This window comes from Eumetopias jubatus, unplaced genomic scaffold (assembly GCF_037043125.1).
Source record: "Eumetopias jubatus isolate StellerSeaLion01/CBP00866 unplaced genomic scaffold, mEumJub1_p1.0 scaffold_7, whole genome shotgun sequence".
Taxonomy (NCBI): Eukaryota; Metazoa; Chordata; class Mammalia; order Carnivora; family Otariidae; genus Eumetopias; species Eumetopias jubatus.
This window is the reverse complement of record NW_028274813.1, coordinates 47,410,204-47,438,023: the sequence shown is the minus strand read 5'-3', so window position 1 is coordinate 47,438,023 and position 27,820 is coordinate 47,410,204. Positions and strand designations below refer to the sequence as shown.

Sequence of the window (27,820 nt, the reverse complement as noted above, 5' to 3'; positions counted from 1 at the left end):
GAGTTAGATGCTAGACTCTTACCTCTTCTGCTGGCTTGCTGAGTGTTCCAGGATTAACTCTTTAAGGTCTCTTAGTGTCAGTTCCCTCAGTGTGCTATGAAAGCAAAGAAGTCACACTGACCTTCCTTGTGAGGTCAAATTATCCCACCATCCTTCCATACCTGCTGTATCCTTCCTTTTCCTCTCTCCCTTCCATACACACACACACACACACACACACACGGAAGGTATTATTATTTTTTTTTTTAGAGAGAGAAGGAGAGGGAAAGAGGGGGGCAGAGGGAGTGGGAGAGAATCTTAAGCAGGCTCCATGCCTAGTACAGAGCTCATGGTGGGGCTCAATCTCACCACCCTGAGATCATGACCTGAGCCAAAGTCAAGAGTCAGACGCTTCACTGACCGAGCCACCCAGGTGCCCCCCTCCCTCCCTTATATTCTGTTACTTTTATTTCACGTGGCCTTTCTCTCTCACACCCCCTTCCATCAGACTGAATGTTCATTAGGGACATGGGCTGCATGTCTCCCCTGCCCCCCACTTCATCTCTGACCCTAGTAGAATGATTTATAACATGGTACATGGTTAAGCCCTGGATACAACTTTGCTAAAATGAATGTTCATTAACAGTTTTCATCATCATTGGCTTTCTTAGCAAGCATCCATAAAAAAATGAAAAACTTCAGTGAGTCAGAAGGAGAGAGGGTAGGTTAAGGGGAGACATAGCTTTGTAGCACAGGTGCTAGATTTGGAAACACTGAGTTCAACTCCTGGCTAACCACTAACCTTGGGCAAGTTACCATTCTGTGCCTCAGTTTCCTCTGTAAAATGGGGATGATAATAGGACCCACTTCAATGAATTGTTGTGAGGAAAAAATAAGATAATGAATATAACACATACTTAGGAACTTAAGGTAGGTACTTAATTAGCATGAACTGTTATTGTTCCCCTAGCAGATTAGTTCTGCTAGGTAAGAACTCCACACTTATGGCCTTCAATGAAGGTCTTATTCTTTCAGGAAATGAAAACTGAGGAAGAGTAGAGAAAGGTTCTGCTCGTGTTGCCCAAGGTGGAGAGCAAGAGATGTTTCCTTAGGATGTTTCCCTTAAACTGTCTGAGCATGACTGGGGGACAGGGGTATGGTGGGTGGTGAATCCTATGCCCCAGCCCGATCACACTGCTGCCTGTTTCACCACATCAGGAGGCTGCCACTGTCGCCTTTAACATTTTCAGAAGCTACCCATCATGAGGACTAAATCCTACATCCATTTTCTTTCACGAGTCAATAATAACATTTGTTAAGCACTTATGATGCATCTACTGAGTATTTTTACATAAGCAATTCATTTAATACTCATGGCAATCCCCTAAAGTAGTTCCTATGAGCATCCCTGCCTCACAAAGGAGGAAACTAATGCACGGGGCAGTCAAGTCAGCTGCCTAAGGTGAGATGGGTAGGGGTGGTAGAGACAGGGTGTGCACCCAGGCTGGTTCACCCTGGACCCCATGCTCTTCACCCCTGGCCCTACTGCCTCTCCCCAGTCCTGATGTCTGTACCCTAGGAATTGGCACGAGTCTACAGACACCCACCTGGCTGCCCTTTCCCACATGGGTGCTCTTCTCTTTGGTTTATTGACTCAATGTCTGACCCTCTATTGAATGGTGATAAAAGGTAATGCATTTTTGAACTTTAATGCCAAACAATAGCCTTTAATGTGGCTATCATTTCCAAGGGGGAATCGTGATTTAAAAGAGGCTTAGTGAAGTTTAATGAATTCACTTGTCAGGTAGGTCATTCTCCTAAGGCTTGGGGTAAGTTGAAAGAGAATCGAACACAAGCCACACAGATTGATGTGGTGCCTTGGCTTGGGGTCTGCAGCAAGAGCCCAGTGTGAAGGCCAACGAAAAGGGCCAGCTGCAAAAATGGGTAGGTACACATTTGCTTTCTCCCATCAAATGGGATGTCCTTACTCTCCGTCTTCTCAGATGCTCTTCCCACCCTGTGACCCTGCCCCTGGCTCTGCAAAACCCCCCGCACCCCGACCACCACCTGCAAGAAAGCAAGAACTAGTTTTTCAGTTAAAACATTGTGCATGCTTATTGTGAACCCTAGGGTGGAATCAAGCTTTGGAGGAAGCAAGGGGACATGTGACTTTTATTATTCTTCAGAGCATCCTGGACTCCATCTGCTTGTCTCAGAGGAAACACCAGCGGTGCTCCGGGCTGTCTCTTGTGCCTGGGGGCTCCAGGGCGGGCATTCACTGCCTCGGGAAACCTAAAGAGACTATTTCTCCCATTTGATTCTAGCCCTTCTTGAAGTAGTGATTCTAAATTAGGCTTAGAGGATCATTTATACAAGGTTCTTTCTCTTTGGAACCTGATGGTTTAACTAAATCTGCTTTGGGGCAAGAGGTCTTTTGTTTGTTTGTTTTTTGTTTTTAAACTTTACTTATTTCTGTGAACAGTTGTTTACCATGCAAAATCCCCATGTATTAACAGGATGGGTGTTAATAATGCTTCAGAAGTTATTGTGGAAAACTATTTGGCCTCAGGCATCTGTATATAACATGTTAGGACACACAGTAGAGTTACTCAGCCAAGGTGCCGGCAGGATGTAGGGGAGTTGAGGAACCCTACTGGCCTCTGCCCTGCCTGTTCCAAAGGCTCCTCTGTTTCCTTCCTGTTGACATGTTGGGCAATTAATATGAGAGCTTACTGAGATGTCGGCTCTGAGAAGTGAGGTTCTGTGTAATGCTGCATATGTAGGACTCCAGACTTGAAGCCTGTAAAGTCATCAGACGTATCGGTACTTGGAAGGCCAAACAACGAAAACTATGAGCTGAAGAAAGACTGAAACAAGATGTAACAGGCCTCCTACAAATTATTCATAATTCCATTCTGATTCAGAGCAGGAGTTAAAAAGGCCTGGAAGTCCCACACCGCAGCTGCTTAGGGGAGAGTGCTGGTCTGTTGATTTGCTTCCTCCGATGAGGACAAGCCAAAGGCAGAGGCCCTTTGGGAGGGAGATCACTGCAGATAAAAATGATCCTTCGAGGCCAAATGATCTTCTGGCAGAACGTCTCAGAGATTTGGTAACTACAGCTGGACTATAACCAAGGAAAAGGCTGAGGAAATTCTCAGCCACAGGCCACCTGGATAGACTTTTCAGGGGTGGTGGCCTCTTGTCTGCCTTTGCCCACACACTGCAGATTGTCTCTGGAAAACACCCCATAGCCCAATTTTTCTCCGGGTGATGAACTGTCTACTTCCAAATTACCTAGGACACTTATTAAAATGCCCATTTCAGGGCGCCTGGGTGGCTCAGTTGGTTAAGCGACTGCCTTCGGCTCAGGTCATGATCCCGGAGTCCTGGGATCGAGTCCCGCATCGGGCTCCCTGCTCAGCAGGGAACCTGCTTCTCCCTCTGACCCAACCCCCTCTCATGTGCTCTCTCTCATTCTCACTCTCTCAGATAAATAAATAAATCTTTAAAAATAAAATAAAATAAAATGCACATTTCAGGTCTCACCCCAGACCCCGTGATTCAGAGATTGTGTCAGTACAGCTGGGGAATCTGCTCTTCTAGAAACTATTCCAGATGTCGCCTCATACTTAAAAGTTTGAAAACCACTGATGAAGCCCAATAGGCAGATACTTTCCTGGGCTCTGGCCTAATTTAACCTTTTCTTTAATTTAGGACGAGGAGGATCTGTTATGGTCCGGATTGGGCATAATTGGGCAAGAAATTGATGCATCTCAGTAGACTCATCCAGTGGTTAGAACAAGGAGTTAGCAAGGGTATACTAAGGATTCTGTCATAGAAGGGGTGTTCATTGTTTATTGTGTTTGTTGATTTGTTGTGATGTTACCAGTGAGACCTACTCAGGTCATATGGCAGCTTCTTGCCCTCAAAAAACTTTTACTGTGCTTGAGATGTTAAGGCCAACACTGATGAAACATTTGTGAATCCTGTGAAGTAATATATAATTTAGTACTAGATTGCCTGGTGTAAACAGTTAAATGTTAGATAAAAACAGGCTGACATAAGCTGGGGAAGCCTCACAGAGGAGATGGGATGTAAACTGGATTGTGAGAAACTGGTAGATTTGGGGCCTGTAAAGGAAGACAGGAAGTTCCTGGCAAGGGGAACATGATGCCTGGAGGCCCAGAGTGGAAAGAGGGCTTGGGGGCCAATGGCCCAGTAGGAAGATCAGGGTGGCTTCAAGGAAGGGATGTGTTGAGAAGTATGTGGGCTGGTCACAGAGGTCCTGAGAAGCCAAGTAAAGGAATGTAGATAAGAAAATGGAGCTACTGAAGCTATGGAAGGCTCTTGAGGGGCAAATGTAACACTATGTCTTGGGCCTAGCAGGGCCAGGAGAGTTGTTACTGTTTCTATGGTTCCCAGAGCTGGGTGTCACTTGGTGAGAAGTCAGCTCCATCTGGGGAGACTCTGTTTAGAGTCTGCATTTCAGATATGTGCCAGGGCAGATGAGGCAACCCAGGGCAGTTCTGGGTCTGGTGGGGAGAGGGGTGCCATGTCAGTCCAAGATGGCTGGAGCCAGAGATGGAGTTGAGTCGAGGTCACAGAGTGTGGAATCTACAGTAGACTGGGCCAGGGCTTCATAGGCAAGGCAGAAGGCCAACGCAGACACTGAAGCTAGCAAATAAGGAAAGACTTGGAGCAGCAGACTCTGTTGAATTGGTCTGGTTATCCATGGTGAATTGAGGCTCATGGGATATGTTCTTTGGAAATCCTAACAAAAAGTCAGTGTTGAGCCTTAAAGGGCCATCCCACATTGCATGGGCATGGACTGGGGCCAACTCCACCCCACTGTGGGTTATAGTTAGGATTGGTTTTCCTCTGTGCGGCATGCTGGCAGGACCATCCTGGAGTCTGCCCAGGGCTGCAGTGTGAAAAGGCATTAGACCATAGGTGTGTCTGGCTGATTTCTAGGAAGCCCCAATGCCCCATTTTCTGGTGATGCTCATCAGTCAGCAAACTTGTACTTTGAGGAAATCCACGTCACAGAAGCAGAGAATGTTCAAATACTAAGGGAGATTTTAGATTGTAGCTCAGGGATACCAAAGAGATTTTGTCTCCTGTGCCAACTCCAATTATGGGATGGTGGCTGCCTGGAGTGCTGGGTCTCATCTGGGTTCTTCAGGAAAGAAGGGACTAATCAAGCAGGGACATTTGCCATGAGTGTGGGAGGAGTGAGTACATGGTGGCACCTGTACCATCTATTTTCCATGCCTGATTTGGTTCTGACTTCCCCACCTCCCCCTCTTTGGGGGTCCTGAAGCCCACAGATGTGAAGTGTGTGACCCACAGCACGTCTAGGCCTGGGCCTGAGGTCCTCCGACTCCTAGTCTGGTGTGTTTCCCTCTGGATCACACAGCCTTCCAACCCTCCTACTCACCGTGGGGCTGTCACCGTGACTTCATTTTCCCCGTCCCACCCTTGGCTTTTATTAGACTGTGTTAGGAACTTGGCCACTGAACTCATTTGCACAATGGCTAAACTTGTTTCACATGTGATCCAAACTCTTGGGGAAGGATTCTAGGAAGAGGAATTGCAGATTGGTTCAGAATTCCCAAGTGTTGGGAAATGCAAGTGGGAAGGGGCCTGGCAAGGAGCCGACTGAGGGAGAAGTAGAATGAATGAGGAAGTGGATTGCCATTACTTTCTTGGGGTTGAAGGTACAACACTGAAGTTGGAGGGTGGGAGGTGGGCACGGGGTGGGGAGGAGGGAACCCGATGCTTCTTGGACAACGACTGACAGGTAATGCCGTCCTGGAAAGAACTTGGGCAGTGGCCCTGAGGACAGAACGGAGGCACACAGTAAACGTTAGCCAAAAAGTGCACTGGGCGTCCAGTGTTTCGTCCTCACAGCCACCCTGGCTGTGGCTATGATTAGCCCACGTTTTCCAGAAATAGGAAGTAAGTTGGGTCTTGGAATGGTGAACTCACACATGCACATCAGCAAGAGGCTGATTGTATGACAGATGCCGAATCTCATCTCTTTCCCAGGCAGGGAGAATGCCTCTTTAGGGGATCTAGTATTTAGGAGACAGAAAAGGGTTATCTCTTTCTGCTTAGTACCCTGCTTTCAGATGAAAAACCATCTGCTTCTAGTGTGTTGCACGTAAATCCAACCTTATTCCTAATTCCTAGAGTAGAGGCCAGCTCTGTGTATTGTTTGCTCTTGAATTGTGTGCATGTTTTATTGAGGAGTTAACTTCAGAGGAAAAGGGTGTGTTTGGAACTTTATAACTGCATCTGTCACTTCTCTTAGTCAACCTCTTCTCTTCTCCCCTGCCCTGCTTTTTGCTAAAAGGATCAGTGATAAACTGCTTAAATAAATGTTCAGCCTGCTGAGTCCAGAACTGCCCTCAATTGCTTGTGGTGTTTGGAGACATAAAATGTTGTTATTTGATGCAGTTCAAAGAGGCTTTCAGCACATGCCCAGGCAGGGCCTCTGGGTGGGCAGAGCTCAGCTCGAATGCTGGCTCCACCAGGCTAATAACAGGGTAACATGGCTCCTGTCTCACTACCAGCTTCAGAAATTAAACGTGCACTTCTGGGTCCTGGCTGGAAACCACCAGCTTCTTCCCCTGCCAAGCAGGAGCTCTGCCCTCAGGGACTATCTGCAGAGCTAGTGTGGCCACTTTTGGGCATTGAAAGCAAACGGACTGGTTTAAGTCACCCATTGCTGTGAGCGTTGGGCTGCTGGTGGTGAGCCAGAACCTACAGGAGGCCGGTGAAGTTACCCTCTTCTCTCTCTAGTCTCACAACTACCCTACAGGAGCCCTCTGGTCGTCCCCCACTCTTATCTGTGGTTTTGCTTTCCTCGATTTCAGTTGCCCGCGGTCAACCGCAGTATGGAAGTAGTGCGTATTGTCCGAAGGCCTGCAGTAGCTCCCATGCGACGTCCCCAGGCCGGCGTCACTCACCTCACGGCGTCTCACCACACAGACATTTCATCACCTCACCTCATCACAGAAAGAAGGCTGAGTCCAGTGCCGCAAGATAATTTGAGAGAGAGAGGCCACATTCACATAACTTTTATTATAGTATATTCTTGTAATTGTTCTACTTTATTGTTATTGTTGTTAATCTCTTTGCCTGATTTATAAATTCACTTTTGTTATGTGCATGTACAGGAAAAACCATAGGGTTCAATACTACCCGTGGCTTCAGGCATCCCCAGGGTGGGTCTTAGAATGTATTCCCGCTGATAAGGGGCGAGACCAGTGTCTGTGCTGACTGAATTTACTCTGAGAGTCTCACAACCAGGCTGGGGCATGTGGAGGGTCCATCAAGCTCATTTAACATGAGAAAACCAGGACACAGACTTATTAAGGTTTAAGGTGACATTGAAACCCTAACATTTGCTTTTTGCTTTTTTTTTTTTTTGGTTTTAAATTTTATTTTATTTTCCAGTTTTACTGAGATACAATCAACATATAACATTGTAGAAGTTTAAGGTATGCAACATAATGATTTGCTACATATCTATACTGCAAAAATGATCCCTACACTGCGTTTAGTTAACATCTATCACCTCACATAGTTACAAATTTTTTTATTGTTGAGGATGAGAACTTTTAAGATCTACACTCTTAGCAACTTTCAAATAATACAATACAGTATTAATAATTAGTTACCATGCCGTGCATGATATCTTCATGACTCATTATTTTATAACTGGAAGTTTGTACCTTTTGACCCCCTTTATCCATTTTGTCCACCCACTCCAATCCCCACCATTGGTAACCACCGATCTGTTCTCTGTTTCTAGGAGTTAGGTTTTTTTAAGATTCCATGTAGAAGTGAGATCATACAGTATTTGTCTTTCTCTGTCTGACTTATTTTACTGAAGCCCTAACGTTTGAAAATGGAAACACAGCCTCTACGTATCTGTAGAAATGATTATTTAAGTGAATTAAAAATAATCAGATGCTATTTTAATTATACTGCTCCTTTCTGAGGAGAGATGATTCTAATGCAAATGAAAAAAATCTTAATACTTTCCTGCTTTCTTTTTGGGAGAAGAGAGCAAACTGAAATCAACCAAAAACACTTAACCACATAATATATCAACAGTTTCTACTGTTTTGCTTCAAAGACTTTTCAAGTGTTACATATTTTTACTTTTGAAAAATTGAATCCAGAATTCTTTGCTATTATGATTTTAAGAAATCTCATATATACATTTATTAAAAAATAAGTTCATAGTGAAAACTTGGAAATTACTCTAAGGGCAGAAAATAAATGTCATCCTCTAGTAAAAATTAGAAATAGCCATTTGCATTGCTATACTTCCTTTCATTCCATTTTTCTATGCCTACATAGGTTTCTTTGAACACAATTAACACTTTGCTCTGTGTACTTTGGAGCCCTAGTTTTTTTCACTTCACATTACATCATCCTATTTTTGTAACATTAAGATTAAAATACATTATTTTTAACCACTACATAATATTTCACCATTCCCTTCTTGAAACTTTTTTTTTTTAATTTAACTGCTGGGACATCTCTCTCTCTCTCTCTCTCTCTCTCTCTCTCTCAGTTCTCTTCCTTAGATTCTTCTAAATCTCTTTTGTGGAACCTCTCCTGTTTCCAACGGTGGGAGGTGCCCCAGAATTCGGTCCTAAGGCCTCAGGCTGCTTGTCTTCTCTAGGTCTATTCACTTGCCAAGTGATTCCATCAATTACCATGGCCTCAAATACTATCCAGCTACTGCCAACTCCCCAATTCTGTCTTCAGTGCTACTCACATATACAGCTGCATATCTGCCATCTCTGTGGCATCTCTATGACTCATGGGTGTATTAAACTTAATAGGTCTAAAGCTAAACTCCTAACTAACCTGCACCCCAGGTTCCCATCTGAGCAAATGGCAACTCCATCCTTGACCTACGCAGGTCTCCAACATTGTCTGAGTCTTTCTTTGACTTTTTAAAAAAATGTTTTAAAAAGATTTTATTTATTTATTTGAGAGAGAGAGTGTGTGTGAGCATGAGCAGGGGGGAGGGGCAGAGAGAGAGGGAAAAGCAGACTCCCTGTTGAGCAGGGAGCCTGACGAGGGACTCGATCCCAGGACCCTGAGATCATGACCTGAGCTGAGGTCAGCCACTTAACCGACTGAGACACCCAGGTGCTCCTCTTTTTTTTTTTTTTTTAAGATTTATTTATTTATTTTAGAGAGAGAGCTTGAGAGAGTACACGTGTGAAATGGGGAGGAGGGGCAGAAGGAGAGAGAGAATCCTCAAGCAGGCTCCCTGCTGAGCATGGAGCCCAACTTGGGGCTCGATCTCATGATCCTGAGATGACAACCCTGAGATCACGACCTAAGCTGAAATCAGGGAGTCAGACTCTTAATGGATTTTGCCCCCCAGGCACCTCTCTTTGACTCTTTTATATCACACATCCAGTCCTTCAGCAAAACCTACCAGCTCTGCCTTTCGACTGTGTTTAGAACCTAATAGAACTCACCTCTCCACCTCATCTTCATTGCAACCACCTCGGCCCAAACCACCTTCCTCTCCTGGTTGGATGATTTCAATAGCTACTGAATGGGTCTTCATCCTGATTCCTTTCTGGCCCCGTGACAGTTTATGCTCAGCAGAGTAACCAGATAATGTCACTGCTCTGTCCAAAACCCTCAAAAGGATTCCAATCTCACTGCTAGTAAAAGCCCCCAGGCACCATCACTGCCTCTATGCCCACCCCTCCGACCCATGTCCACTCTCTTCCAGCCACACAGGCATCCAGATTGCTCTCCCTTTCGAGCTTTGCCTGGCTGTATCCTAATCTGATAGGCTCCCCACCGCAGATAGCTGGTTCCTCCTTGCTTCAAGTTTCTGTTCAAATACCATCTTACCTGTGGTTCTCCCTGAGTAATCTTTATGAAGAGCTAGCTCACCACCCAAGACTCCCTCTCCACACTCTTACTTATTTTTATTTTTCTCCATATGTGGAGTATGTATATTCGTTTCCCAGGGCTGCCATAACAAAGTACCACAAATTGGGAGGTTGGAAATGACATAAATGTATTCTCTCCCAGTTCTGGAAGCTAGAAGTCTAGAATCAAGGTGTTGGCAGGGTTGCTTCCTTCTGAGGGTTCTGAGGGAGAATCTGTTCCATGCCATTGTCTTCTGGTGACGTCCCGCAATTCTTGCTAGTCCATAGATGTGGACACATCACTCAGTCTCTGCCTCAATCTTTATATGGCTGTCTTCCCTCTGTGTCTCTTTCCTATTTCATAAAAGGAGACCAGTCACACTAGATTAAGGCTCACCCTATTCTATACAACCTCAATTTAATTTAATCCATGTGCAATTACCTTGTTTCCAAATAAGGTCACATTCTGCGTGAGGACTTTAACACAAATCAGCCTGTAGCAGCATACAATAGATTTACTTCCTTATTTGATTAGTGTTTATTTTATTAGATTATTTGGGGGGTCTTTATCCTCTCTTATTGGGCATTTAGGTTATTTCTGATTTGGAGCTATTATAAACAATATGTCTTCAAACATGAAGATGTTTTTTTCCTCTCATGTTGGTATTTTTTTTTCCTTAGGGCAAATTCTTAAGAGTCAAAGACCCTCAAAGAGTCAAAGAGATTAAATATTTTTATAATGTTTGATATTTCATTTGAACCACATGGGCTGAAGGGTATATTCATACCTTTTTGAAGACCATTCATAGACACATCCATCTTTTATGAAAATGGCCTCCCAACTTTTTGCCATTGGTATAGTCACTAATTAGTTCATATTCTCTCAGGGAGTAGAGTTTTCTATTAACTGGTTCCTACGTACTGGATTCAGAAGCTGAAGGCAACACTGTATGGGCTTGGTGTAAGGGAACCAATCACCCTTGGCAAGTTGGGAGAGATTGTACCCATTAAATTCCTCCAACCCATGCAGTGCTACATGACCCAGTCAAATCCCCTATTTAAACAATATACAAATATAAGATGATCAAAGAAAAGGCCACTCAGCTTAAAGCTATTATTTTGTCTGGAGCAAGAGTGGGCATATGGCGCTGATTGTTTATGAAGCTGGCTGGATGTTGCAGTCATCTGTGCTGCTGATGGGTAATGCCCTCTTTTGCCAAACCTTGGTTTGGCACACCATGGGGGCTTTTGCCAAACCATGGTTCTCTGTAATCAACCTTTATATCTGCTAGCAATTTGTGTACATATCCTGCTGGTAAGCCTGAAGAGAACTTGACTAGCAAAGCCAGAACAAGAGTGCTTTACGGAAGGGATGTACCCCTTGACAATCTCACCCATAGTCATGCCTGTAAGCAATTGGGTCACCATAACCTTACCAGTTCTGGAGGTTATCATGAAAACCTTTTTCTGGGGGTTCAGTTCAATAGCAATAAAATGGTAGCTTAGTGTCAGTTTATTTAATGACTGTTTCAAAAAACTCAGTGCTTAAATGGTCCTCACTTACTGTAAATAAAGTTCACACTAATAAACTGAAGATTAGTTGTAAGTGTTGTTTGCCAAATAATATTCTTCATTCACCGGGAATTTATCTAACATTGATCTCAAATTATTTAACAGTGAAATTGCAGCTTTACTGTAGGCGCAAAAGTCCTCAGACTTACAGAATTTGAGGATCTAGATTGCCTACCTGAATCTATCATTTGAGTTCTGTTGTTGTCAATTATATGAGCTGTGGCCAACTTGAATGCTTTGATGGTCGCATTAGTATTGACCCCTATGCAGAAGACAATAATTCTCACTTAAATAAATAAAACAATTAGGAAGAGAACACTGGTACTTGCAGTAGGCACAATTTCAAGATGAGCCTGGTGAGTCACACTCTTGCATAATCCTCTCGAGTGCCAGGGGAGCCTCTGAGTTGCTTTTAGCAAATAGGATATGGTAAAGGTAATGGGATAGTCACCCCTGTGGTTATGTTATTGCCATGTAAGGCTCCATTGTAGTAGATCCCAGAGAGAGGGATGGTCCTTCTGGCCTTGAAGAAATAAGCCACCGTGTGGGAGTGAACTGTGGACAGCCTCTAGAGGCTGAGAGTGGCCCCTAGGTGAGAGCTAGCAAGAAAACCAGGACCCTAGTTTTGCATCTGCAAGAAACTGAATTCTGCTCAAAACCATGTCAGCAGGGGAAATGCCCCCACACTCCAGAAAAGAATGCAGCTGGGTTGACACCTAGATTGAAGCTTTGAGAGACCCCGAGCCTATCTTCTGACCTGTAGAAACTGAGATCATAAATGTATGTGGCTTTAGGCTACCAAGCTGGTAGTAATTTGTTACTCAGCAACAGAGAATTAATACGGTCTCCTTATCAGGGTAGTATAAGAGAGTGGGTTTAAATCTTAGCTCTGCTATTTATTAGCTATGCAGCCTTGGCAAATTTTAACCCCTCTGAGCCTGTCACCTTAACTATTAAGATACTCCCTGTTTCAGGGTGTAGAGGATTGAATGAAATAACGCATGTAAGTTACTTAGCATGGTTTATGACACTAGTAAGTTCTCGGTAAATGTTTTTCATTGCCAGCAGAGGTAGGATAGTTTTAGTTCCATAATGCTAAACATTTTCATCATATCTTTTCTCCATGTACCCCATGTTTTGATGATTTTTGTCTATCATTTTAACTGAATTTATTAAGTAACAATTCATTTTCTCATCTATTTCTGATTAATTAGCTACGCAGAGCTTCTAATCAGCTTGAAATAGTAGCAGAATAATTATAATTAATACAATTTGGCTAAAAGCAAAGATATTTGATGTTATAGTTAATGCAATTTCCATTAGCTTTTGCAATATTGGAAAAGAGTGGTTGAACCTTATTAGACTACCAGATTTGGAACCACAAAGTTATTTGATTGATGGGAGTAGACATTGAATGATTTTCTGTAGTTAAGCAAGGTAATCATGACTTGCCTTTATATGCCACCATATTTACTCAAGTAATTTTGGACGGGTGAGATTGGCTGAAAAGAAGCCCAAGTTCAAATGAAAGAAAAACATGCCAAGAAAGGAAGAGAAAGACATTGGGTACAATATTAAAATTACTTCAGGCACTTAATTCTTGGAAATTAGCTTTAGAATGACTAAAGTTTTAGGAATTGTGCCATGTCAACATTAGTTGTGGTAAAGTGAATAAATATATTGTATGGATGTTCTGCATTTATATTTAAATGTTCTTATAATATTTGAAGTATGATTGCTATTCTTTCATTAGTACTTTATTTCCTCTTTGAATATTTTAAAAAAACCCACATTTCATTGTATTATTAGTATCAAGGCCTAATGTATTCAGTTTTTAGCTGAATTCACTTTTCAAGTGGATTATGGACTTAGAAAATTGTATGTATTTAGTAGAAGTTTATTTTGTGCAAGTTTACCAAAAATTCTGATAAACAAGAAATGGCAGTGTCATAATAAACTGTTTCATCTAGTCTAAAGGCATACTGATTTTTTTAAGTGCAGGAAACAAAAAACAAAGCTTAAGAAGTACATTTGAAAAGTTAAGATTAAATAAATAGCATTTTCCAGTGTATACTCTGCATATACCTGGAAAAACTAAGTTCTGTGATAAAATACACACTCAACGTACACACACGCACACACACACACACACACACAGTGCATGCAACAGGCACACAATACATACATCACCCCACAGTGCACACACAAAACACACAAATGGCAACCCATATTAGCATATTAAGGGCTCTAAGAAGTCCCATAATAGAGAACTTCTGAACTTGGTTTAATCATATTTTTCTGAGATTAATCTCAGAATCCTTCCTCCCTCTTTCCCTCAAGTGACTTTGATTTCTGATGACACAGTGCTTTCTAGAACAAAGTTTGTGAATGACTGCTCTAGGAGAGTTTCCCCAAGGAGTTAGCTATTATGTAGAGTAAGCATAGGTGCCCTGAACATTTATGGGTAAACTTTTTAACCATTAAAACAACTCACAAATGAGAAACAAGACGTCCAAACTATGTAAAGAGCGTTGAGGATCGTGGCAGGTACTGAAAACCCTGTTACTTCCTCTGGATTCCAGGTTCATTCTTTTATGTACAGATGAAGCCTGGTTTAGCTGCAGTGTCATTCGCTGTTCACGTGGGGAGAGAGGTCCTGTTGGACATAAACGTGGTCACCTTCCTGCAAACTGGGTTCTTTACCCCAGGGTGGTAGTCCTCCCTTTCTCTCTCAGCAGCCTTTGACTTGACAGCATGATATGGAGCAGTAGGCTTTTTGCATTCCTGATCCAGAGGATCAGGATCCAAAGGCAGCTTCTATCAGCTTTACCCCACCCTGTTTATTTCATGGAGAAAGAGGAATACATTTCAACATTTCAAGAATGTACAGTAGGGCTTGGAGAGTGCTTACTCTGAAGATTAAAAAGGTTTTATCTTCATAAAGAAGCTCTGACATTTGCTGTCAGGATACCAGATCACAATTCTATACAAGCTTTCCTTAAGGTTCAACTGATTGTTCTCAGGCACTGGGAACATTTACTGCCAAAATGAGAATGAAAGGCTTGCACAGTCTGAGGCATTAATGTGTTATATTTTGTATAAAACCCTGATTTTCCACAGAGTGACTTAAAAGCTATTAGATAAATGGAATATTTTGGCAACTCCTAGATAGGCCCTTGATTAGTAAATCACCTGTTTATTAAGGTACAGAGCAATGAAAGAATTCACTAAAAATTATTTTGCATCGTTCAGTTCACTCAATATTTGAATACATGTGAGATATTTTGGTGTATACTTTGCCTATCTACGTGCTCCATCAGTAGAGAGTAAATATACGATACCCTTATTCTTCCAAGATAATTTCCACTCATTGAAGGTCTTATTTGGTGGGCATTGCAGATGGAACACACACCAGAGTCAACCTGTCTGCCTTCTTACACACACAAACCTAACGAGGCTGGGAAGTGGCAAGTAGAACTAAATGAGGTCAGTTTCGTGGGATTTTTTTTTATGGGAGGTTTTAAATGTTAAAGGACAATATTCTCTTTAGAAATTAGTTTTTGATAAATAAAAAATATTTCCCTATCACCAGTGCTGAGCTTTGCGCCAGTCTCTTGTAGCCTTTTTAGCCTGCTGTCTTGGGTTGAAACACCAGAGCCGGTACTTTGAGATACACACTTAGGGTTCAGGAAACCGCATTGCTTGTAAGATATTTCTGCCCTACCAGGAGTTTGGAGACAGGAGCTTCCTTAGCTTTTATTCCTGAGATTGTTTCTAGAGGTTTTGATCATTTCCAGAGCCTCAGTCTAGGTGCTGGGATTCAGAGGGCTGCCTCCTCGTTGTTAGAGAGTGGATTGTAATGGTGGATTTTATGCGTCAACTTGGCTAGCGCATGATACCCACATATTTGGTCAAACATTATTCTAGATGTCTTTGTGAAGTTATTGTTAGGTGATATTAGCATTTAAGTCAAAAGACTTTGACTAAAGCAGATTGCTTTCCAGAATGGGGGTGGGCCTCATTCAGTCACTTGATGACCTTAGTTAGGAAAGACTGATCTGCCCAGAAAGAGGGAGACTTCTGCAACATTTGCATTTTCCTGGGTCTCTAGCCTGCCAGCCTACCCTGCGGATTTTGGACTAGCCAGCCTCCATAATTGTAGGAGCACATCTCTTAAAAATAAATCTTTCTCTCTATATATGTACCAACCCTATTGGTTCTGTTTCTTTGGAGAACCCTGACTAATACATGGGTGGACCCTTTACTATGCCTCATGGTCAAACTCATGAGCTGCTTCATAAAAGCAATCTGGAATGGCAAGCAAGACTTCTGGCAATCTGTCTTGGTCTCAAAATTTGGCTTTGATCTTTTCCTGGAGTTTAGCCTGTCCGTTCCTTTCTGAAAATCCCGGTAGTGACCCTCGGACTGCCTCCTTACGCCCAGCTGACTCTGCCTTTTGAGTAACAAAATAGGCTCCCTTATGAATGTGAATCCCTTTGGCATTTTTCTCTCCAGCTAAAATTATATGTGGTATGCTCCTAACTTTGTGTAATTTAAGAATATCTTCAGAATTTTAACAGTAAACATGTCTGAGTTCTAATATGATACAAGGTTAATCAGTTTTTAATTCTCAAACAGCATTTTCTTGTACTTGCACTATTCAAGTCACATAGAGATGAGCCTGTTCTAGTGTAGTGTCATTTTATATAATTTTGTGTATTTCTGCTATTGCTTTCCACTAGATCCTATGCTGGAAGAGAAGACCTATAAGACACCAAATGCACAGTGTCATTTCTGTAAATACAATATTATGTGTCGATGGTCTAGCTCTGAATGGTGGTGACATAAGTGTTACAGTTAGGATGCTCATGTTTACTGAGTGCCTACTATGTGCACCAACAACCTTAACTGAGGGAAGTGCTGTTATTAGTCCCATTTTGCAGATGAGGAAACTGAAGTGCACATAAGGGCATTGTACCTAGCAAATAATCCTTGAGATTGTTCGACTGCACTTTTTGGGAGCCATTCCTGGTGCCCCACTGATGGCCTTGAGATTCTCCCCTTCTGCTTCCATCCACAAACTCAACAGCAGAGTGACCCCCTAAGCCTGCCTTCAAGGACATTATTACAGAGCAGATGGCTCTCTCCTTCCCACTGGAAAGTAGAGCTGTTCAGTCTTAAACTTGCCTGGCTGATTCTCTTTTCTGAGGTCGATTCTAGTGTCCAATATTTGTCATGATTCCCTTTTCTTCCTACACTGCCCTTCCACAAATGACCCCTGTTTTGCTGCGTTTCTGTGTCCTGTCCCTTTTCCAGCGACCCTCAGTGAACATCCCTGAAGGCTGGGCATGCTGAGGGCTGTAGCTTCTCCTTCAGAGAGCTTGTTCACTTCCTTCTCAGCTTCTTGGCCTGACCTGTTCTGAAAGACCAAGGGCTCTGGAGTTGAGGTTTTCTGTCCATACAAAGAAGTACATGGACTCCTCTTTTCTGACATGTTCGTAAGATGATATATCACATACCTTGTTCTTTAACCAAAGTCCAACTTTGCAGATTTCATTTAAATATCACGTCAATGAACTTATTACAAGTTCTCAAAGTTCTGGTTAAATTCTCTCTTAACTTTGAGAGGACAGACAGCCTTCTCTTGCTATAATACACTGAAAAATCTTCCTAAAGCCAAAAGAGCCTTTTCCACACTTGTCTCTCTGGAGCAGACTTCGATTGCCCACTTAACATATTCCTTCCTTTGTGCCAAGGCATACTTGTTCTCTGTGTGTCCTTATGCCCTCTTACATAGCAGAAGTCCATCATGCCTGGAACTCATGGCATTATAACTGTGACGTACCTTTAAACATAGTACCCTTCAAAACCAGGGGTGGCTGCTTCAATCCAGGGCATTAATTCCTGTTAGAATTGCAAGGGTTGAATCCCGCTAGAGCTGAGCAGACAGGGCTCTCACAGGCAGGAGGCAGGATTAGGCAGGGAAGAGCGGATGGACTGGGAGCTCTGAGATGCAAGGATAGGGCCCTAGAGTCAGAAATAGGCAGTCCCTCCTGACGGCCACTGACATGGGCCCTGAGGGAAGGATGGCCAAGTTGGAAGCGGGACAGAGGGGCAGGGAGCCAGAAGTTGGGGTGCCAGGGACGCATGTGGAGACCTGAGGAAAGGCTGGATTTGGGTTCTGATCCCAGGCTGAAAAGACACAGAATTCTGAGGCCCCAAAGCATCTACACTGGTGCTTTCTCAGAGGGCTACAGCTCTTCTAAAGTGATAGGAAGACTCCCATTCTCTGGGGATTCAAGGGTCCTATCATACTGGAGCTCGGACACGGGAGCCCTGCATGCCCATGGTGACATCCCTGATAGTACATTCATGCTCTTTTCTAGAGAAGGGATTTGAATGTTCCTGGAACACTGAATTGAATTGAATTGAAGAGAAGGTGGGTGACAGGGAGGGAGGAAGAGAGAGATTGAAAGATTAAGAGAAGGCTGTAGTTGGGTTGAGGCAACCTATCTCTGAAATTTGTATGTTAAAATTTAGGCATTTGTTTATGTGCTCGTATCCAATCATGACATTCCTTTTGGGAAAGGAAGGGGCTCTGTTTTACGAGTCAGAGATTTCAGTTTGACATCTTATTTGTTATTCCTCTCACAGCAGAGGAAAACTAAATAAATTGTATAACTGGAATAATTACACTTCCTATTTTGGGGTGGCACATTTGCCAGTTCTTTCTCAATAGCGCAAGAACAAATTCAGTGAACACTCATTGTGTGGCGCGAAGGGTGGGAGTGGTTAGCCCGACTTGAAGCGTAGATCTACGTGAATTGGAAAAGAGACCATATGGGTCCACGGATGAGAGAAATACAGATCTAGAGAAGATAATTTTTGAAGCATCTTTAAAGATATTATTCCAACTTAATCCATAAGCATAATTACAGCATCCCCCACCTATTTTGCAGGTACTTCATCATTCTGTTCCCTCTCAAGAAGAATCATCTCTTTGAGAGGATAATTCTCATTTACCTCTAGTGTGGCTGGGATTCCCACACATAAACCTGCATAATTAGAGGCCCATGGAAGATCTACATTCCTTCACTTGGTTTGCCTCTCAAAAACTCTCATTCATTTTCAGTTTCCCCGAAACAACACACATGTCTTCCCTTCACTGTGCTCAGGCCCCCAGCACCCCACCTCAGGGCAGCGGACTTTCTGGAACTTTTCCGGAGACATGGCACCTCTATCTGAATGCCCTGTGGCCTGAGTTTTGGTAAACAATGAAAGGCATGTGTGGACTTGTGACCACAGGAAGATTTTTGACTTGGTGCTTTTTGTCATTGTGAAGCCTGGGAGGTTGGCCCTGTTTCAACCTCTAGATCTTTCTTTTTATGAAGATAATGATGATCACGGAGTCATATTATTGGCCTCCCTGCAGGCACTCAGAGGCAGGCAGCCTGATGATGCTCTGATGTTCCTTTACCTTTCATTTTAAAACAGCATGTAGAGACACATAGACTTGGTCAAGATAATTTTGAAAGAATCTTTGAATTTAATTAAATAATATTTAATTAATAATATAGTTTGTTCACTTACAGAGTGTATTGCAACATGGAAAGGACTTTCACACGTGTTATGCCATGCACTACCTGAAACATTAGACCTGTCTTTGTGATCACACAAGTATTAAAGCAGATATTTTCCTTTTTCCCTTTGGGGAGTATGGCAGAAACTGAATATTTGCCCTTCACTCTTTTGCATATGCCATCCTATTTTTATGCTTTTCATTATAGATTAAATCCTTTCTTAATCTAGTGCCTCTCAAAAGTTGCTTGTACTTGTCCTTCTATAGCCTAGTGCTTAAGCCAAATTTGGATTCAGGGCCATATTTTTGTTAATTTCCTTTGTAAGAAGATGTGTTGTTAGCAATCTGTGCAGCTCATTCTTTAGTTTGACTTGCAACTAGCAAGCTCACAGAGCTAGAGCAAAGTGCAGGTGAGCTGGCCTCCAGGATAATATTTCTTCTTTTCTGCAACAGCTTGCCTTTGAAACAGTCCCCCAAAAGGACTATTTGATGAAATTTTGACATTTGGAAAATGTAAATACATTTCATAAAATGGTATGGATGAGCAGAGATTTTTCTGAACGAATATATGAAAGAGAAAAAAACATTGAAGTGGAGCTGGATCCCTAAACTCGAGTTGAAAAACAATTGCTTTCTTTGTCCCCAGAGCCTCCAAAATACTGAGATGGGCTTCATACCACTAAACTCTCAGTGGGCTATGCCATGGGGAGTGTAGGCAAGGAAAATGAGGGACAAAATGTAGAATATTACCAAAGCACCCTTTTTATTGAGTCTAACAGACATACAAAAAGTATGTGCATGTGTATGTGTGTGCACACACACATATTTCCTAGATCTGCTCACTGAAAAGGCCTGGAAACAATGATCATCTAGTAAACGTGCATCTCTATTGCCCAGACTGTAGTCTTGAAATGTCATTTCCCCCTAAAGGAATCTAGAGAAATAGCTAATTCCAGATTTAGGGTGGGAAATGAAGGACATGTGTCTGGAACATCTTATCATACTAAAGGGTGAGGAGGCTATCAAAGACCACCAGGATTATGTCAAAAACACTCCAGAGCCAACTTGAAGAGGCTTCTGGTGGCCAAGGAGGGGAAAATTTGAGCTTTAAAAAGGATAATAATTTTAATTATTTGGAACCCATCAAATAACTATTTATTTAGTTATTTATTTTTAAAGATTTTTTTTTTATTTTGGGGGAGGAGCAAGATGGCAGAGGAGTAGGAGACCTGGATTTCGTCTGGTTCCAGGAATTCAGCTGGATAGGGATCAAACCATTCTGAACACCTACGAACTCAACAGGAGATCAAAGAAAAGAATAGCAACAACTCTCTGAACAGAAAAGCGACCACTTCTGGAAGGTAGGACGTGCGGAGAAGTGAATCCGAGGCGATATTCGGGAGGATAGATGTTGGGGAGGGGGACTCCATCAGCCCCTATGGGCGAGTGATAGAGCAGCAGAGCACAAAATTGGAATTTTTAGAACTTGGCTCCGCTGAGGGACGTCGCTCCAGTGGCTAAGCGGGGGGTGGAACCCTCGTGGGACAGTGTGGTCTCAGGACCCTCAGGGTCACAGGAAGACCAGGGGTGCCTGAGTGCGGCAGAGCTCCCATGTATCGGAGTGGGGAAGCCAGCTGCAGAGACGGAGCCAAGGCGTGGGCTCTCAGCTCGGGGTTGCCATAAACTGTGATCTGTGGCACAGTCGGGCCACTGCTCTTCCAGCAGGAACCCAACAAGCGGCAGATCCAGGGAGACTCCCCTTCCTCCCCCCGGGGAGGAGTGGCGCGGTAGCGCACTACAAGGATCTGCTGGGTTTGGAGACTCCACACGGGGTCAGGTGCTAGAGATAGAAATGCTCAGTCACAGGCTGGGTGAGCACAGAGTGTGGCCGGAGACCAGGGAGATGGGAGTGACTGACTGCTTTTCTCTGGAGGCTCACTGAGGAGTGGGGGCCCCAAGTTCTCGGCTCCTCTGGGGCAGAGATTGGGAGGCTGCCATTTTCACTCTCATCCTCCAAAGCGCTACTGAGAGCTTGCAGGGAACAAAAGCTCCCGAGAGCAAACCCGAGGAGATTACTTAGCCCTAACTGGCAAGGGCGGGGCAATTCCGCCTCCGGCAAAGACATTTGGGAACCACGGCAACAGGCCCCTCCCCCAGAAGATCGGCGAGAACAGCCAGCCAAGACCAAGTTTACCAATCAATGAGAGCGGCAGAACTCCAGCGCTAGGGGAATACTGCACATAGAATTCATAGCTTTTTTCCCATGATTCTTTAGTCTTTCAAAGTTAATTTTTTTAACTGTCTTTTTTTTAAATTTTTCTTTTTCCCTTTTTCAGCCAACATCTTATCCCTTTTTTAAAAAATCTTTTTTATTTTTCATTTTTAGAGTTATATTCTATCCCTTCATAGTAGTTACCCTTATTTTTGGTATAAATATATAAGTTGTTCTCTCTTTAAAATTCTGGGATACAGTTTCTTCTAACAGATCAAACTATACTCTAAATCACTAGTGTATGGCTTTGTTCTAGTCTCCTGCCTGATCACATTCTCTCCCCCCCTTTTTTTTTAATCCTCTTGTTTCTGTTTTCAACCAACTTCTTATCTCATCAATTCCTTTTATAAAATCTTTTATAATTTTCATCTTTACAGTCATATTCCATCCCTTCATCATATTAACCCTTATTTTTGTACATATATGTTTTTCTTTCTTTAAAATTTTGGGAGGCACTTTCTTCTAACAGACAAATACACCCAAAATCTAGTGTGTGGCACTGATCTATGCACCAGCCTGATCATATCTGATCATATTCTGTTTTTTTTGTTTTGTTTGTTTGTTTTTATCTATCTTTTTTTTTTCTTTCTTTCCCTTTCTTTTCCCCCAGTTTCAGATCTTTTCTGATTTGTTTAGTGTATGTTTTCTGGGGATGTTGTTACCCTGTTAGCAATTTGTTCTCTCATTCATCTATTCTCCTCTGGACAAAATGACAAGACAGAAAAAAATCACCTCAACAAAAAAAAAACAAGAGGCTGTACCGACTGCCAGGGACCTAATCAATACAGACATTAGTAAGATGTTGGAACTAGAGTTCAGAATGATGATTTTAAAGATACTAGCTGGGCTTGAAAAAAGCATGGAAATTATTAGAGAAAGCCTTTCTGGAGAAATAAAAGAACTAAAATGTAACCAAGTCGAAATCAAGAAGGCTATTAATGAGGTGCAATCAAAAATGGAGGCTCTAACTGCTAGGATAAATGAGGCAGAAGAGAGAATCAGTGATATAGAAGACCAAATGATGGAAAATAAGCTGAGAAAAAGAGAGATAAACAACTACTGGATCACGAGGGCAGAATTCGAGAGATAAGCGATACCATAAGATGAAACAACGTTAGAATAATTGGGATCCCAGAAGAAGAAGAAAGAGAGAGAGGGGCAGAAGGTATATTGGAGCAAATTATAGCAGAGAACTTCCCTAATATGGGGAAGGAAACAGGCATCAAAATCCAGGAGGCACAGAGAACCCCTCTCAAGATTAATAAAAATAGGTCAACACCCCGACATCTAATAGTAAAACTTATGAGTCTCAGAGACAAAGAGGAAATTCTGAAAGCAGCTCGGGAGAAGAGATCTGTAACCTACAATGGTAGAAACATTAGATTGGCAACAGACCTATCCACAGAGACCTGGCAGGCCAGAAAGGACTAGCATGATATATTCAGAGCACTAAATGAGAAAAATATGCAGCCAAGAATACTATATCCAGCTAGGCTGTCATTGAAAATAGAAGGAGAGATAAAAAGCTTCCAGGACAAACAAAAACTAAAGGAATTTGCAAACATGAAATATTGAAAGGGGTCCTCTAAGCAAAGAGACAGCCTAAAAGTAACATAGACCAGAAAGGAACATAGACAATATACAGTAACAGTCACCTTACAGGCAATACAGTGGCACTAAATTCATATCTTTCAATAGTTACTCTGAACATAAATGGGCTAAATGCCCCAATCAAAAGACACAGGCAATCAGATTGGATAAAAAAACAAGACCCATCGATACGCTGTCTGCAAGAGACTCATTTTAGATGCAAAGACACCTCCAGATTGAAAGTGAGGGGGTGGAAAACCATTTACCATGCTAATGGATACCAAAAAGAAAGCTGGGGTGGCAATCCTTATATCAGACAAATTAGATTTTAAACCAAAGACTGTAATAAGAGATGAGGAAGGACACTATATCCCACTTAAAGGGTCTATCCAACAAGATCTAACAAGTTTAAATATCTATGCCCCTAACATGGGAGCAGCCACTTATATAAGCCAATTAATAACAAAAGCAAAGAAACACATTGACAACAATACAATAATAGTGGGGGACTTTTAACACCCCCCTGACTGAAATGGACAGATCATCTAAGCAAAAGATCAACAAGGAAATAAAGACTTTAAATGACACACTGGACCAAATGGACTTCACAGACATATTCAGAACATTCCATCCCAAAGCAACAGAATACACATTCTTCTCTAGTGCCCATGGAACATTCTCCAGAATAGATCACAACCTAGGTCACAAATCAGGTCTCAACCGGTACCAAAAGATTAGGATCATTCCCTGCATATTTTCAGACCACAATGCTTTGAAACTAGAACTCAGTCACAAGAGGAAAGTCAGAAAGGACTCAAGTACATGGAGGCTATAGAGCATCCTACTAAAGAATGAGTGGGTCAACCAGGAAATTAAAGAAGAATTTAAAAAATTCATGGAAACAAATGAAAATGAAAACATAACTGTTTAAAATCTTTGGGATGCAGCAAAGGCAGTCCTAAGAGGAAAGTATATAGCAATACAAGCCTTTCTCAAGAAAAAAAAAAGGTCTCAAATACACAACCTAACCCTACACCTAAAGGAGCTGGAGAAAGAACAGCAAATAAAGCTTAAACCCAGCAGGAGAAGATAAATAATAAAGATCAGAGCAGAAATCAATGAAATAGAAACCAAAAGAACAGTAGAACAGATCAACAAAACTAGGAGCTGGTTCTTTGAAAGAATTAACAATATTGATAAACCCCTGGCCAGACTTATCAAAAAGAAAAGAGAAATGACCCAAATAAATAAAACCATGAATGAAAGAGGAGAGATCACAACCAACACCAAAGAAATACAAACAATTATAAGAACATATTATGAGCAACTATATGCCAGCAAATTAGATAATCTGGAAGAAATGGATGCATTCCTAGAGATGTATCAACTACCAAAACTGAACCAGGAAGAAACAGAAAACCTGCATAGACCTATAACCACTAAGGAAATTGAAGCAGTCATCAAAAATCTCCCAACAAACAAGAGCCCAGGGCCAGATGGCTTCCCAGGGGAATTCTACTCAACATTTAAAGAAGAATTAATACCTATTCTCCTGAAACTGTTCCAAAAAATAGAAATGGAAGGAAACCTTCCAAACTCGTTTTATGAGGCCACCATTACCTTGATCCCAAAACCAGACAAAGACTCCATGAAAAAGGAGAGTTATCAATATCCTTGATGAACATGGATGCAAAAATTCTCACCAAAATACTAGCCAATAGGATCCAACAGTACATTAAAAGGATTATTCACCATGACCAAGTGGGATTTATCCCTGGGCTGCAAGGTTGGTTCAACATCCGCAAATCAATCAATCTGATACAATACATTAATAAAAGAAAGAACAAGAATCATACGATCCTCTCAATAGATGCAGAAAAAGCATTTGACAAAGTACAGCATCCTTTCTGGATCACAACTCTTCAGAGTATAGGGATAGAGGGTACATACCTCAATATCATAAAAGCCATCTATGAAAAACCCACATCAAATATCATTCTCAATGGGGAAAAACTGAGAGCTCTCCCCCTAAGGTCAGGAACATGGCAGGGATGTCCAGTGTCACCACTGCTATTCAACATAGTATTAGAAGTCCTAGCCACAGCAATCAGACAACAAAAAGAAATTAAAGGAATCCAGATCACAAAGAAGTCAAACTCTCACTCTTTGCAGATGATATGATACTGTATGTGGAAAACCCAAAAGTCTCCACCCCAAAACTGCTAGAACTCATACAGGAATTCAGTAAAGTGGCAGGATATAAAATCAGTGCACAGAAATCAGTGGCATTCCTATACACCAACAACAAGATAGAAGAAAGAGAAATTAAGGAGTCTATCCCATGTACAATTGCACCCAGAACCATAAGATACCTAGGAATAAATCTAACCAAAGAGGCAAAGAATCTACTCAGAAAACTGTAAAATACTCATGAAAGAAATTGAAGAAGACACAAAGAAATGGAAAAATGTTCCATGCTCATGGATTGAAAGAACACATATTGTGAAGATGTCAATGCTACCTAGAGCAATCTACACATTCAATGCAATCCCTATCAAAATACCACCCACTTTTTTCAAAGAAATGGAACAAATAATCGTAAAATGTGTATGGAACCAGAAAAGACCACGAATAGCCGGAGGAATGTTGAAAAAGAAAAGCAAAGCTGGTGGCATCACAATTTCGGACTTCCAGCTCTATTACAAAGCTGTCATCATCAAGACAGTATCATACTTGCACAAAAACAGACACATAGATCAGTGGAACAGAATAGAGAGCCCAGAAATGGACCCTCAACTGTATGGTCAACTAATCTTTGACAAAGCAGGAAAGAATGTCCAGTGGAAAAAAGACAGTCTCTTCAACAAATGGTGTTGGGAAACTTGGACAGCCACATGCAGAAGAATGAAACTGGACCATTTCCTTACACCACACACAAAAATAGACTCAAAATGGTTGAAAGACCTCAATGTGAGACAGGAGTCCATCAAAATCTTGAAGGAGAACACAGGCAGCAACCTCTTCGACCTCAGCCGCAGCAACTTCTTCCCACAAATATCGCCAAAGGCAAAGAAAGCAAGGGCAAAAATGAACTATTGGGACCTCATCAAGATAAAAAGCTTTTGCACAGCAAAAGAAACAGTCTACAAAACCAAAAGACAACCGAAGGAATGAGAGAATATATTTGCAAATGACATATCAGATAAAGGGCTAGTATCCAAAATCTATAAAGAACTTATCAAACTCAACACCCAAAGAACAAATGATCCAATCAAGAAATGGGCAGAAGACATGAACAGACATTTTTCCAAAGAAGACATCCAAATGGCCAACACACACATGAAAAAGTGCTCAGCATCGCTAGGCATCAGGGAAATCCAAATCAAAACCTCAATGAGATATCACCTCACACCAGTCAGAATGGCTAAAATTTACAAGTCAGGAAACGATAGATGTTGGTGAGGATGCGGAGAAAGGGTAACCCTCCTCTGCTGTTGGTGGGAATGCGAGCTGGTGCAGCTACTCTGGAAAACAGTATGGAAGTTCATCAAAAAGTAGAGCTACCATATGACCCAGCAATTGCACTACTGGGTATTTACCCCAAATATATAAATGTAGGGATCCGAAGGGGTACATGGACCCCAATGTTTATAGCAGCAATATCCACAATAGCCAAACTGTGGAAAGAGCCAAGATATCCATCAACAGATGAATGGATAAAGAAGTGGTATATATATACAATGGAATATTATGCAGCCATCAAAAGGAATGAAATCTTGCCATTTGCAACAATGTGGATGGAACTGGAGGGTATTATGCTGAGTGAAATAAGTCAATCAGAGAAAGACATGTATCATATGACCTCACTGATATGAGGAATTCTTAATCTCTGGAAACAAACTGAGGGTTGCTGGAGTGGTGGGGCGTGGGAGGGATGGGGTGCCTGGGTGATAGACATTAGGGAGGGTATGTGCTATGGTGAGCGCTGTGAATTGTGTAAGACTGTTGAATCACAGACCTACCTGTACCTCTGAAACAAATAATACATTATATGTTAAAAAAGAAAAAAGGAAGAAGATAGCAGGAGGGGAAGAATGAAGGGGAGTAAATCAGAGGGGGAGACGAACCATGAGAGACGATGGACTCTGAAAAACAAACTGAGGGTTCTAGAGGGGAGGGGGTTGGGGGGATGGGTTAGCCTGGTGATGGGTATTAAGGGGGGAACGTTCTGCATGGAACACTGGGTGGTATGCACAAACAATGAATCATGGAACACTACATCAAAAACAATGTAATGTATGGTGACTAACATAACATAATAATAAAAAAAGAAAAGAAAAGAAAAGCTCCAACTCCCAGTCATCAGGCTCCATGCCAGTCAGGGAGGCTTAATTGAATCTTGAGTAAAAGAAATGCCCCTCAAAAAAAAAAAAAAAAAGATTTACTTATTTATTTTAGAGAGAAAGAGAGAGAGAATGCACATGAGGAGGGGAAGGGGCAGATGGAGAGAATATCCAAGCAAACTCCCGCTGAGCATGGAGCCCTATGTGGGGCTCAATCTCATGAGCCTGAGATCATGACCTGAGCCAAAACTGAGTCAGATACTTAACTGAACTGAGCCACCCGACCTCCCCAAATTCATCAAATAACTATAAATCCATGACTTCATAATGATAGTTTTAAAACCTGATCTCCTTTAGAGTATGATAGGAAACCAGTTATTTTTGTGAAAACTGGTAGATGAAGAGAAAAAATCATTTATTCTGCTTTTCCTAGGTGAATGATTTCACCGAGTAGCCAAATAGTAGTTGAGGGAAAGGATATATTTATAAAAGTATTCCAACAGATGGATTAATGAGTAGAAAAGAAATGCTAGAAGTAGAGTATTACCATTCTGCAATGCCC

At 42.0% G+C, this 27,820-nt stretch overlaps 1 protein-coding gene across 1 annotated transcript in view; it reads left to right on the top strand.

Annotated features, from left to right (window-relative positions):
* Positions 1 to 27,820, top strand: part of TMX1 (thioredoxin related transmembrane protein 1) — a 109,142-nt gene that overhangs the window by 79,541 nt on the left and 1,781 nt on the right. The window contains exon 8 of the mRNA XM_088024589.1: positions 20,256 to 20,414. Within this exon, the coding sequence (XP_087880715.1) occupies positions 20,256 to 20,389 (134 nt within the window). The 3' untranslated portion in view covers positions 20,390 to 20,414. The remainder of the gene's footprint in view (positions 1 to 20,255; positions 20,415 to 27,820) is intronic.